The sequence below is a fragment of the Hyperolius riggenbachi genome, chromosome 2, assembly GCF_040937935.1.
Source record: "Hyperolius riggenbachi isolate aHypRig1 chromosome 2, aHypRig1.pri, whole genome shotgun sequence".
NCBI classification, from domain to species: domain Eukaryota; kingdom Metazoa; phylum Chordata; class Amphibia; order Anura; family Hyperoliidae; genus Hyperolius; species Hyperolius riggenbachi.
In genome coordinates, this window is record NC_090647.1 from 30,680,173 (window position 1) to 30,692,676 (window position 12,504).

The 12,504-nt window shown below is 41.1% G+C and overlaps 1 protein-coding gene across 4 annotated transcripts in view; it reads right to left on the minus strand.

Moving 5' to 3' along the window:
- The window catches only part of FCHSD2 (FCH and double SH3 domains 2), a 226,027-nt gene that overhangs the window by 18,651 nt on the left and 194,872 nt on the right, over positions 1-12,504 (minus strand). For all 4 annotated transcript variants that reach the window (XM_068266595.1, XM_068266593.1, XM_068266594.1 and 1 more), the window contains 2 exons: positions 9,355-9,516; positions 797-931 (listed from right to left, as the gene is read on the minus strand). In XM_068266595.1, coding sequence (XP_068122696.1) covers positions 797-931; positions 9,355-9,516 — 297 coding nt within the window. The remainder of the gene's footprint in view (positions 1-796; positions 932-9,354; positions 9,517-12,504) is intronic.

The following is a 12,504-nucleotide window of genomic DNA, read 5'->3' on the forward strand; positions in this document are numbered from 1 at the left end:
ACCTCAGTGCAGGCATAATGCCTTTTAATGGAATTTATTTTCCTTTTTAAACTTTGGAATTTAATAATAAAATGTATATGTTTATAACTTAGCTAGTACATTCGTTTTCTTTGGAGTGTACTCCTCCTCCAGTATACCCTTAATGATTTTTTTAAATAAATATGGCAGTCTTCATATCCCTATCATTACAGTTGTCCTTCAAAGTACCATTTAAGTCTGCAGCTTAAAGTGGACCTGAACTCTTGCACAGCACACAATGAAGAGTTTTCATTCCGCACGTAAAGGAGAGCGTAGTGACGATATAACAGACAGTCACAGGACGTTGAGGTGGTCTTGAGGAGGACGTAGTAGGCCTCTGGAAGTTCCAGACACCTCCCTCTTCATTAGTAAGTAATATATCTTGTATCCACATCCGCCTTGGGTCCACTTTAAAGAATACATTTATATGGCGTATGTATGCCTACCTTTAGATACTTAAAATATATTGAATGTTAAATCCGACTGAAAAAAAAAAATCTAATCTAGAAATAATATGTTGAAAACTATGGCCATCAAGTGAACAGTCCGGAAAGCTGGTGAGATGGATAGTGTACTGGTTAAGGGCTCTGACACAGGAGACCAGGGCTCTCAGCACTTCCTGTTTAGTAAGCCTGCACCTATTCAGTAAGGAGACCTTGGGCAAGACACCCGTACACTGCTGCCTATATAGCACGCCCTAGTGGCTGCAGCTCTGGCGCTTTGAGTATGCCAGGAGAAAAGCACAATATAAGTGTTCTGTGTCTTGACTTGTACAGACCTGATAGGAGTAGATGACTTTGCAAGTCAGCGGATAATTCCTCAGTGTTCCGGAAGGACTCGAGCTGCTGTCATCGAAGGCGTCCATGCTGTCCTCAAGCTCCTCCCCGTCCTCTCTGTCCAGGTCAGCGCTTCCCTGCAGGCAAACCAACAGGAGATTAATCAGAAGCCTCACATTTATTTCAAATACATTTTGATGCAGCTCATATTGGTGCTTGCTTGTACTTCCATATTATCCCGACATATTTCCGGGAGGCTCTCACACTCCACAGATGTGATAACATGTCATGGTGTATACAGCCACAAACCCTCCCTGCATGCAGTGTGAGAGGAGGAGTGGCTCTTCATGCCACGCCTACCTCTATCATAGAGCATGGGAAAGAGAGTGGGTGGAAGGAGCCACGCCCCCTCTTAGAAGCTGTTGTGGGAGGGAACCAGAGAATAATGCAACAACCAGCCACTGAAGGGGAGGAACAATCTGTAAATGTGGCCACACACCATTCAATTTTTTAAATATCTTTTCAATTCAAGAATTGCAATCAATTTTTTCTGACTGATTGTAACATTTCCAAAATCAGACCAATGTACCACACACATGTTCAGTTTTTCCCCAATTATGAAAAAATTATTGAAAAAGCAAAAAAATTGCTTGGGTCTGTACATCAATGCTAGGTACACACCATACAATTTTCTGTTGGCTATCTGGCACGTAAATCTAACAGAAAATTGTTTGATGTGGCATCCATTCATCAAAGGCTGCTAGGTACACACCATACAATTTTCTGTTAGATTTACCTGCCAGACTGTATGGTGTGTACTTAGTAATACACCATTCAATTTTCAGTTAAATTGATCAGAAAAATCCACCACTCCTGATCTTTTATCAAATAAAAATGTGAAATTCGATCAGATTTCTAGAACAAATGAAAAAAATCTTTCAATTTTTCTGTACAACCAATTGGTTTTATGGAATGTTTTTCGTGCACGTGTACACTCCTTCACTTGTACAGCTTCATACCGGCAGCCCCGGGCGAATCACCCATCACGTCATTCTACAACTGACTAATCAATCAGCTTCTGCTGCCTGAGAGATTGTATCCACCCACCCCAGTGTTTCTATTGGCTGCTCAGCTGGGCATGTGACATCTCTGAGCTACAGCAGTCAGTAGGTTTCCCTCTCGAGGGTTGATTTGACCCAGTTTACAAAATCTGTGTCAGACTACATAAATTCCTTGCTTGTATAGCGTCTGGCTTTCCTATAAAAAGCACACATTTTATATAACATGCCCAAGCCCGACACCCAAAAAATTATAATAAAAAAAAAAAATCGCAGAATCTTGGCAAGAGATGATGTGAGGAATACAAAAATGCCAAAATAGTCATTTTTGGAAGTGCTGAGAAACCGCATACAAAATAAGCAACGGTAAGAAAACCATGTTCTCTGTTTCATATAAAGACTGGCATGTCGGGGTTATTTTGGGTGGGGGACGGTTAAAGCCTCTGCAGTCGCTCTGGTCAGGCAGGGTTATTGGTAACGCTTCTGGGACTGGACCTGAACTCACATACTTTTTTTTATATAAAAATACTTATTTTGGTTACCAATTAGCTGACATTTTTTCCGAGTATATTCAGCCACCTACTCAAAAATGTGTCCATCTGTCTTGTGCAGACATTCTGGGAATAAATCAGATACTCTTTCTTAAAGTGAACCAGAGACTAAGCACCCTCATGTATTTTACCATATAGATCAGTGAGAACATTAGAGAAAACACCTACCTTGCTCTCTGTTTCATTCTGCACTGCACAGCTTGCTTCTAGTCAGCCCTGATAAAACCCCCCCACTGAGCATTCAGTCTGGCTTTGCTATAATGACTCAGCTATAATAATTCCTGAGCAGAGCCAGCAGGGGGCAGGCTTGGACTTGAAAAGACATGAGAGAACACAGACTGAGCTATAAATATTCCTGAGCAAAGCCAGACTGAGCGACTGAATGCTCAGTCAGGGGTTTGATCAGGGCTGCTAACAAGTAGGCTGAGCAGTCAAGGATGAAACAGAGAGCAGGGTAGGTGTTTTCTCTAATGTTCCCACTGATATATATGGTAAAATACATGAGGGTGTTTCGTCTCTGGTTCACTTTAAAGAGGAACTGTAGCGAAAATATCATAAATAAAACTGCTTTCCCCCCCCCCCTTTTTAAACAATATACATTTACTGGGTCAGTGTTTGCCTATTGTGAAATCTTTCCTCGCCCCGATTTACATTCTGAAATGTATCACTGGTGGCGACATATTTAGTCCTGTCAGGTGCAACTCTGCGCAATGTTTGTTTATTGAGAGTTCCAAAGACAGTAGAATATATACTAGAATGCTCTGGTAGACAAATTCTGCATATCTATACAGCCTCAGCGGAGCATCACTGGGAAGGCGGGGCTACAAAACAATATACAGCTATATATAGCTGACCGCCCCCCCCCCCCCCCCGCATCACCCAGTCCCATGCACGCCTCCAGGACTTCTCAAGAGCTGCTCCAACACTTTGGAACTCCCTACCTCCACCCATTAGGGCAGTCCCCTCCTTCAACATCTTCAAGAAGGCCCTCAAAACTCACCTTTTCACTCTGGCCTACTACCCCTCACAAGTGCTCTAAACCCACTGCTGAACTCTGGTCCCCTACCATTCGTGTCCTTACCTCTCCCTCTAGATTGTAAGCCTTTGGGCAGGGTTCTCCTCCTTTTGTGTCCTACCTGATCATGCACCTCCATTACTGTGAACCCATGCTATGCATTTGAGTGAACCTAACTTGCCTAATCTCCATCCAGTGACTGACTAAGCATTACCTGGTACTCATACTGTGCTGTGTGATCTCCATGCTCCCATCCAGTGACTGACTAAGCATTACCTGGTACTCATACTGTGCTGCATGATCTGGTTTTTCTTGTATTCCTGTATTGTCTTATTGCTGTATGTCACCCCTAAATATTGTCTGTAACCTAAACTAATGTCCAGCGCTGCGTAATATGTTAGCGCTTTATAAATACAATAAATAATAATAATAATATTGTTTCTGGTGCTGAAATCAGAATGATTCACTAAAATCGGCTATGCCGGAATAATTGAGTACATTCTATTTTATGCAGTTTCGGGGCCTCTTAAAAGCAAACCTGAAATGAAAATATTATTATGAGATAATGAATTGTGTGTGTAGTACAGCTAAGAAATAGAGCATTAGTATAAAAGAAAAGTGTCTCACATTGTTTTTCAGTGCAGGAAGCAAAAACTTCAGGGTTGATTCACTAACAGAAATAGCGCATGTAAACGCCTGTTACTCGCACTATTTCATCAGTGTGCCTTTGTCAGAGTCTGCACGCTATAGGCAGTTTACCGTGCGTAATCAACCCCAGTGACAGGCAGCCTATTGGGCCAATCAGAGTGCAGGGATCCCGTCCTATAAAGTGGCGGGAGGAGTGGAGAGCCCGTTATTGCCAAATAGTGGGCGTAAAGTTACTAGTGCTCGCTATGCTGCACTACGGTGGCATAGCGTGCGCTGCTGTCACTGGGGCTGATTACACACAATAAACTGCCAACAGCGTGCAGACTCTGCCAATTAAGAAGCACTGATTGTTAGTCAATCAACCCCCTTCAGTTGTTATCTATGCAAGAGAGCTTTTCTGAGCTATTCAACCATACAGCCCTGTTTTCTGAAGCACTTAAAGAGACACTGAAGCAAAAAAAAAAATTATGATATCATGAATTGGTTGTGCAGTAGGGGTAATTACTAGAACATTATTAGGAAAGAAAATATTATCTTATTTTTAGTTATGTAGTGTTTTTTTTTTTTTTATAACATTGCATCATTCTCTAATATTTGCAGTTTACACACTACTCAGCATTCTACAAGTTGTTACAGAACAGGCAGTGAACTTTTGACCTGTCCTGAACTGTTCTCTGCAAAAGAAAAACACAATACAGCTGAGATAACCTAATCAGAAGTCAGAGCTCTCTGCAAGGAGAGCTCAATGGCTATTTGCATAGATAACAACTGGAGTTTCTTAACTCTTCCTTTACTGGAAACAAATATTAAGCCCCGTCCACACGGGGAGATGTGGAGGCGATCCGGCAGCTTGATTAGTACCCGCCGCTTCCACGCTCGCCGCGCGTGCATCGTATTCGATCCCCCGCTCTTCCCCGCCCGGCGCCGCTTATCTTCCGCTCGATTCCCTGCCATTGTCCCCTCGTGGGGAGCGAGCAGGGAATCGGCGGCTCACAGATCGGACCTGTCGGAACTTAATGCGGCTCGATTGATAAGGAACATCGCCGCCTCATCTGCGCGTGTAGATGAGGCTTTAGACTTATGTCTCTGCTTCCAATGCTTTATTTCTTAGCTGTACTACACAACCAATTCATTATATCATAATTTTTTTTTCCGCTTCAGTGTCAGCCAAGAAACAGTAAGAGCCAGCTTTAGATAAAGTTATACTGCAGGAAAGTTCACATTTCTGCTTTGCTTTATAGCTTAAAAGACAGAGTGTGGTTGTAAATCTGCAAATATGACAGAATGATGCAATGTTATATAAAAAAAAAAAAAAGCTACGTAACAGAAAATAACAACGTGAGACTATTTTCTTTGCTACTAATGGTCTGTTCATTATCCGTACTACACATGCAAGTCATTACCTCAAAAGTTTTATTTCAATTAAAGTTTGCTTGAAGTGTATTTGTGAACACATAGTATGTGCGTAGAGCGCCAATTGCTGCAATTCAATACAAAGCCCTTGAGTGGAAATCATTAGAAAGATCTCAGTTAATGACAAAGCAAAGCATAGATAGCCAAGTCAGACTTCCCGTTGTAACCGGTAGATGTAACGGGTAATAACCGTGACTGCCAGCATAGCTGTCTGCTCACAACTTCACAGATGAAGGGGTGGTTAGCAGAGCGGTAATTATAGATTGCATTTCCCATTACCTGGCAGATAAGAGGGATACACTGATTACCTTGTGCTGCCATCCCTAACGTATAACATATTATACACAGGGGTCGCCCTTATCCTGAGAAAATAGTGCTGCAGCCACCCAATAAATACACATCGCTGCGAGTGAGTGTCTGGAGGAGTCTCCTCCCATTAAAGTGGATACGAGATGAAAAACTAACTATAACAAGTAACTTGTCAATACATCTTATCTAAAGTTTAGATAGTTTACACAGCCAATCTAGCTGCAAACAGCTTATGATTATTTATTCTTGTGATACAATGAGAGCGGCCATGTTCTGTTTGCCACATTACACACAGGCAAGCTGTTTTGCATCTCCATACCTCAGCCTGTGAAAACTTCACTCCCCTCTCCTCCTCCCCTCTGCCTCTAAATTAATGGCTAGTAACCGCGTCCTCCTCCTTCTGCCCAGACTGAGCTCCCATAAGCCCTTGCTACTAAGGCTCAGAGTGCCAAGGCTCTCTGGAGAAGCTGTGGGCGAGGCTTGTTTTGTTTATAGGGAATTAGAGTATTAAAACAAAACAAAAGTATTTGGCTTGAGGAATGCCCTATAAACTATATGTAAGGAACACAATTATGCAATGTGTAAAAATGTATCTCAGATCCACTTTAACCCTACTGGAGCTTTATTACAGCGGAAGACAGATTGTGGCTACTTCCTGCTTTCATGAAAACAGAAATATTAACATCCTGTGTTTACAAATTAGCTTCTCTGCCGTGACAGAGAATATTCCTGAGCTGACACAGCTGAGAGATCAAATTACACTGTTGAATAGTCACAGATGAGAGGGAATTAGACAGGCTAAACTCTCTAAATACATACAGGGTGCATTTCTCTCAGTTTTCCTCCTGTCCTGTGCAAGAGTTTAGATCCACTTAAAGGACACCTGAAGTATAAGAGGAATATTTCTCTTCTTTTAAACAATACACATTGCCTGGCTGCGCTGCTGATCCTCTGCCTCTAATACGTTTAGCTGTAGACTCTGAACACACTTGCTTGTTCCAGGTGTGTGATACAGATACTACTGTGGCCAAAGAGATAAACAGGACAGCCAGGCAATGTGCATTGTTTAAAAGGAAATAAATATGGCAGCCTCCATATCCCTCTCTATATCCTTTAAAAAGCAACAAGCAAAATCCTCTTTGCTCACCTGGACTGAAGAATTTTCACAGAACACTTGCAAAGAACAAAATAAAATTAAAAAAAGAAAAACAAATAACACTCTCACGGCTGTCTGTTCTGAGGAGCTAACACTCTACAATCTGGCCTCAGCACGGCACACTGAGAATGGTACACACACATGCCACCCATCTGCTGCAAATCTGCTGATGCCCACGTACTGGGACTATGTAAATATTACACTGCACAGATTGTGCCACGAGGGCCAGATGGCACCAGACAAAACCCTCCTGGGAGGCTCGCATTCCTTGGCACCGGCTCCAGTAACCGCCGGTGCACAATTTATAGGGGGCGAGTGGCTGCAGACACACAGACGGCTGGCAACAGGGGCTGCAGACACACAACACCCGTGTACTTGTGTGGTGGATGAGCATTTGTGTACTGTGTGTGATAGATTGCTGTATGATGTGTATTTGTGTGCTACCAGTATGTTGTGTGATATGTGTATTTGCATGTCGTGTATATTTCTTGTGTGATGTGTATTCATGTGGCGTGGATGTTTGTTGTGTGATATGTGTATTTGCTGTATGATTTGTGTATTTGTGTGGCACTAATATTTGTTGTGTGATATGTGTATTTGCATGGTGTGTATGTTTCTTGAGTGACGTGTATTCATGTGGCGTTGATGTTTGTTGTGTAATATGTGTATTTGCATGGTGTGTTTGTTTCTTGAGTGAGGTGTATTCATGTGGCGTTGATGTTTTGTGTGATATGTGTATTTGCATGGTGTGTATATTCCTTGAGTGACGTGTATTCATGTGGTGTTGCTGTTTGTTGTGTGATATGTGTATTTGTATGGTGTGTTGGTTTCTTGTGTGATGTGTATTCATGTGGTGTTGCTGTTTGTTGTGTGATATGTGTATTTGTATGGTGTGTTGGTTTCTTGTGTGATGTGTATTCATGTGGTGTGTGCGTTTGTTGTGTGATGTGAGTATTTATGAACCATGTGTGTTTGTTGTGTTAAATGGGAATATGTGTGGTATGTGTATTTGTATGGGTATAGATTTCTCTTGTGTTGTGTTATCATGTGGTGTGGATGTTCGTTGTGTGATATGTGTATTTATTTAGTAGGTGTGTTTGTTGTATAATATGTGTATTTGTGTAGTTTTTGTTGTATTTGTTGTGTGGTATGTGTATTTTTTCTGTGAGGTGCATTCATGTGGTGTGTGTGTTTGTTATGTGTATTTGAATGCCCTGTGTGTTTGTAGTGTGATATATGTATTTGTACGGCATGTATATTTCTTGTGTGATGTGTATTAATGTGGCTTGGATGTTTGTTGTGTGATTGTATGGTATGTGTGTTTGTTGTATACTATGTGTATTTGTGTGGTTTGAGTATTTGTTGTGTGGTATGTGTATTTCTTCTGTGATGTGTATTCACGTGGCGTGTGTGTTTATTGTGTGATGTGTATTTGAATGCCCTGTGTGTTTGTTGTGTGATATATGTATTTGTACGGCATGTATATTTCTTGTGTGATGTGTATTCATGTGGCGTGGATGTTTGTTGTGTGATTGTATGGTATGTGTGTTTGTTGTATACTATGTGTATTTGTGTGGTTTGAGTATTTGTTGTGTGGTATGTGTATTTCCTCTGTGATGTGTATTCACGTGGCGTGTGTGTTTATTGTGTGATGTGTATTTGTGTGCCCTTTGTGTGTTTGTTGTGGGATTTGTGTATTGCTAAAGAGTGTCTCGATTTCTTGTCACAGCCTCTGATCTAGTGAGCTTTTTGCCCCTGATGAGGGTGTTTTCCTTAAACACATACCTTCCCCAATGTGGCCTCAGTTTACCCTGAATCATTCTATGCTGGCTGCCTTCAATAATGACAAACTGGAAGACTCTCCACCTTTGTCATTGGCCAGCAGCAGTCACCTGGCATCTGTTTATATCACATGACTGCAGAGGTCATTACACAACTCAGCTGTATATACAGGGCAGAGATGACTCTACTGTGAGCGAAGGTGAGGTCTGTTGGATTAGATGAAATGTCAAGTCTGCAAATTCATAAAAGCTCGCTCCTCGCTAATCAATATTGATTTAGCGTTTAGTTTCCTTGTTGTGTTAACTCATTAGCAGCTTCAATAGAGTTATCTCGTTTGAGATAAGTGAACTGTTTTTGACCTCAATCGGCAGAAGTCGTCGTGCTGTAAATTCTTGGAATGCTTTGATCTCTCTCTGCTAAATAAAAATATAGAAACTCAAAGCAGAAGTCCCCTGTTATTGTCTCACACTGCCCCCTAGTGACAAGTGGCCATAAATACACATTACTGCAGTACTAATTAGAAAAAGGGAATTGTAACAAATAAGAAATGTATAAAAAAGGTGCTCTAAATAAATTGGCTGCTAAAGTGTTAACAAAATGTGGCATGAGACCAGTACGGCGACCTTACCAAGTGTGCCGAGCCGTTATTTATCATGGTGGGGAGGTTGGCCCATCGCTCGTTCTCCAGTTCCTCCATCACCTGGTTCATGGCGCTCTTCAACCATGTGTCCACAGACACGCCAATCTGCCGCAAGAGATCCAGACGAGCATCCGCCTTCAGCTTTGTGATCTGGGGAAGCAGAGAAAGAGGACCTGTGATGACCATCTATTTGTGTACTCCAATTAAAACTACGCACATTGATTAATCAGTAGCCCCCTAATCACTAGCCACCTAAAAACAGATCTGCTTCTGAATAACTGCAACATACATTTAGGTTGGGTTACTTAAAGCAAACCTGAAGTGAAATTAAAATGGCTACATTTAACATGCCCTGAAAAGACATTTTGAGATAACAATGAGGGACACGATCGATAAATGGGTTAACATACAAGGTGGGACATACAAGGAGCTCACAACAAAACAAGATCATGCAAATGTTAGTAATAACAGTAGTTCAGTGTCTTTGGTCTGTTCTAGTCCACAAGAGGGGTGACAGACAGTGAGAATGCATAATCAAGCTGGAAACACTAGGGGGGAGGGGCCCAGGAGAACGTAGGCCTCAATTCTGGTAGCTATGTGAGGTAAATATTTTTTGTAGGTAAAATACCTCATAAGATTTTTCTCCTTTTACAAACATGAGGTAAAACATGAGGTAAATGCATAAAGTGAGGTAAAACATGAGGTATTTCAGCGGTAAACATGCAGTAAATAAATAATAGTAGTTTTTAATTGTCTTCCATCAGTTAGGAAGATTTTTTTTTGAGGGGGGAGGTGTATTTGATTATGTAGCAACCTATGAGAAGTATATTTATAGGCATCCCTTATAAAAAAAATCCAGTAAATATTTAGAGTTTTATTTTTACTATCATTTTCTATAACACAGCCAGGAACAACACTAAAACTACAATAGGAACTCCATTAAAAACGGCAAAATGCATACAAATTGACTTTACCTCCAGGTACAGGCAGGTCTTAAACCGATCGGTAAATTATGTGCTAACATGCACTCTAATTTCCATGAGAATAGCTATTTTTGGTAACTTACCTCATGAATTACCTCATAATTTACCTCATGCGGTAACACATGACTAAAACTTACCAGAATTGCTACATGTCCTTACCTCATGAGGTAAATTACCTCACATGAGGTAATTTGTTTGATAACCCTACCAGAATTGAGGCCCAATGATATAGCGGTGGTGTGTGTGTGTGAGAGACACCTTCGAGTCGAGACCTTTTCCCTCTCAAGTCAGTTTCTTCAATAAAGCAATGTATACCAATGCAGCCCACCTAAACGCATGGTATTCTGGTGAGAATACGCCTTATAATGCTGCCTCTAGGAACCCACACACTGTTTCTGGCCAATTAACCCTCCTTGGTGGAAGATAAACTAGTTTATGCATCTCTGATTCCAAATGAAACGTTTCTACGTAGAAAAGAGAAGAAACCCAATCCCCCCAACCGCTGTGTCACGGGGCGGGCCTGAATAATGTTTAATGGCAGGATGATTTAGAGGGGTTAAAAGGTAAGCAAGTTTCCTTGGGAAAAAACCAGGAGCCAGCCCAGTGTGGCTACTAATTTACAGGTGTCAGAGGGCGGAGCAGGGAGGCTAAGAATTCCACATAGCTAATCAGCCTAGGCTGTGACATCACTGGGAGGGCGTGGCTACATACCAATATACAGCAATATATAGATACAGGGAGTATTGCTGATGCTGAAACCAGGAAAAATACCGTAAAAGTGTCTGTGCTGAATAACCCTAAATGATGTACTGCAGTCTACCTATGTCATTACAGGGTCTCTTTATGGTGGCCATATACAATACAATGAAATCAATTGATTTTCCTTTTTTTAACAAAAACATTTAAAATGATTGCTTTTATAGGAAACCAAAAAGATTTTTTTCTTTCGGGACAATCGATTTTTTCAGATTTTTTTTTTTTAAGTTTATTGGTTGATTTCTCTTAAAATGATTTGATCAAATGAAAAAAATTGATCAGATTTCTGTGTGAAAAAAAAAAAGTGAATCATTTTATGTTGCTGCCTTTAGAAAGTTATTTAATTGTGATATTGATAGTGCTGCAGATGGTCAACCACAATGACCAATATCCATTTTTGTTATCCAAAGGTTATCGCGTATCATTATTATTGAATATTAATACAGCGCTGACATCTTCCGCAGCGCTGTACAGAGTAAGTACTGAAGGCTTGCCACAATCTAATCCCTACCATAGTCATGTGTCCATCATAGTCTAAGGCCAATTTGAGGGAAAGCCCATTAACCTATCTGTATGTTTTGGGATGTGGCAGGAAACCGGAGTGCCCGGAGGAAACCCACGCAGACACGGGGAGAACAAACAAACTCCTTGCAGATACTGCCCTGGCTGGGATTTGAACTGGGGACCCAGTGCTGCAAGGCGAGTATTATCCACTACTCCACCGTACTGCCCAGCGCCACAGTGTATGGTACACATACATGTCTGTCCTCTGTCTTATTTTGAACAAAACTTTTTTGTGGTTGTTTTAATTAGAAACATTACAAATAGATATTTCCTTATTTCCCCTGCACCTCCATCTGGTGTGGTGGTGTGAGCAGAAGAAAGTGTTGCTTTATGGCTGCAGTAAACAAACATTACAAGGGCAAAGTCCTCAGACTTTGTGAACGATATCCAGGTTCTGTATTCTTATTATACTGCACTGCCACAAAACAAGCAAGGCCTTTCTTGTTCCTTACACAGCCACCAGGTGGCACGCTAAACAAATAGTACACTTTTATTTATTACATTTAACTTAAAGCGGTATTGTCACAATAAAAATCAAATTTCAACAGCAACGGGTCTGAGTGTATTAAGGGATAAAGATGCTAATCCTGCATTCACAACTTGCAAAACTTTTTCTGCTGTTATGGTTTGGAATTATCACATACTTTAGGAGCACTGGCCCTTTAATAGTCAGTGCCAAAGAGTTGAATGCTGGGAGTTCTTTCCTCTATAATATATTCCTCCTCTTCCATTTATTTCCCTGCCTAGCTGCTTATCAGATACACCCTCTGATTACTTGTGTTTACATGCAAGGCTGAGGTGACTCAGTGATTGGATGTGTAAATAAAAAATAGAC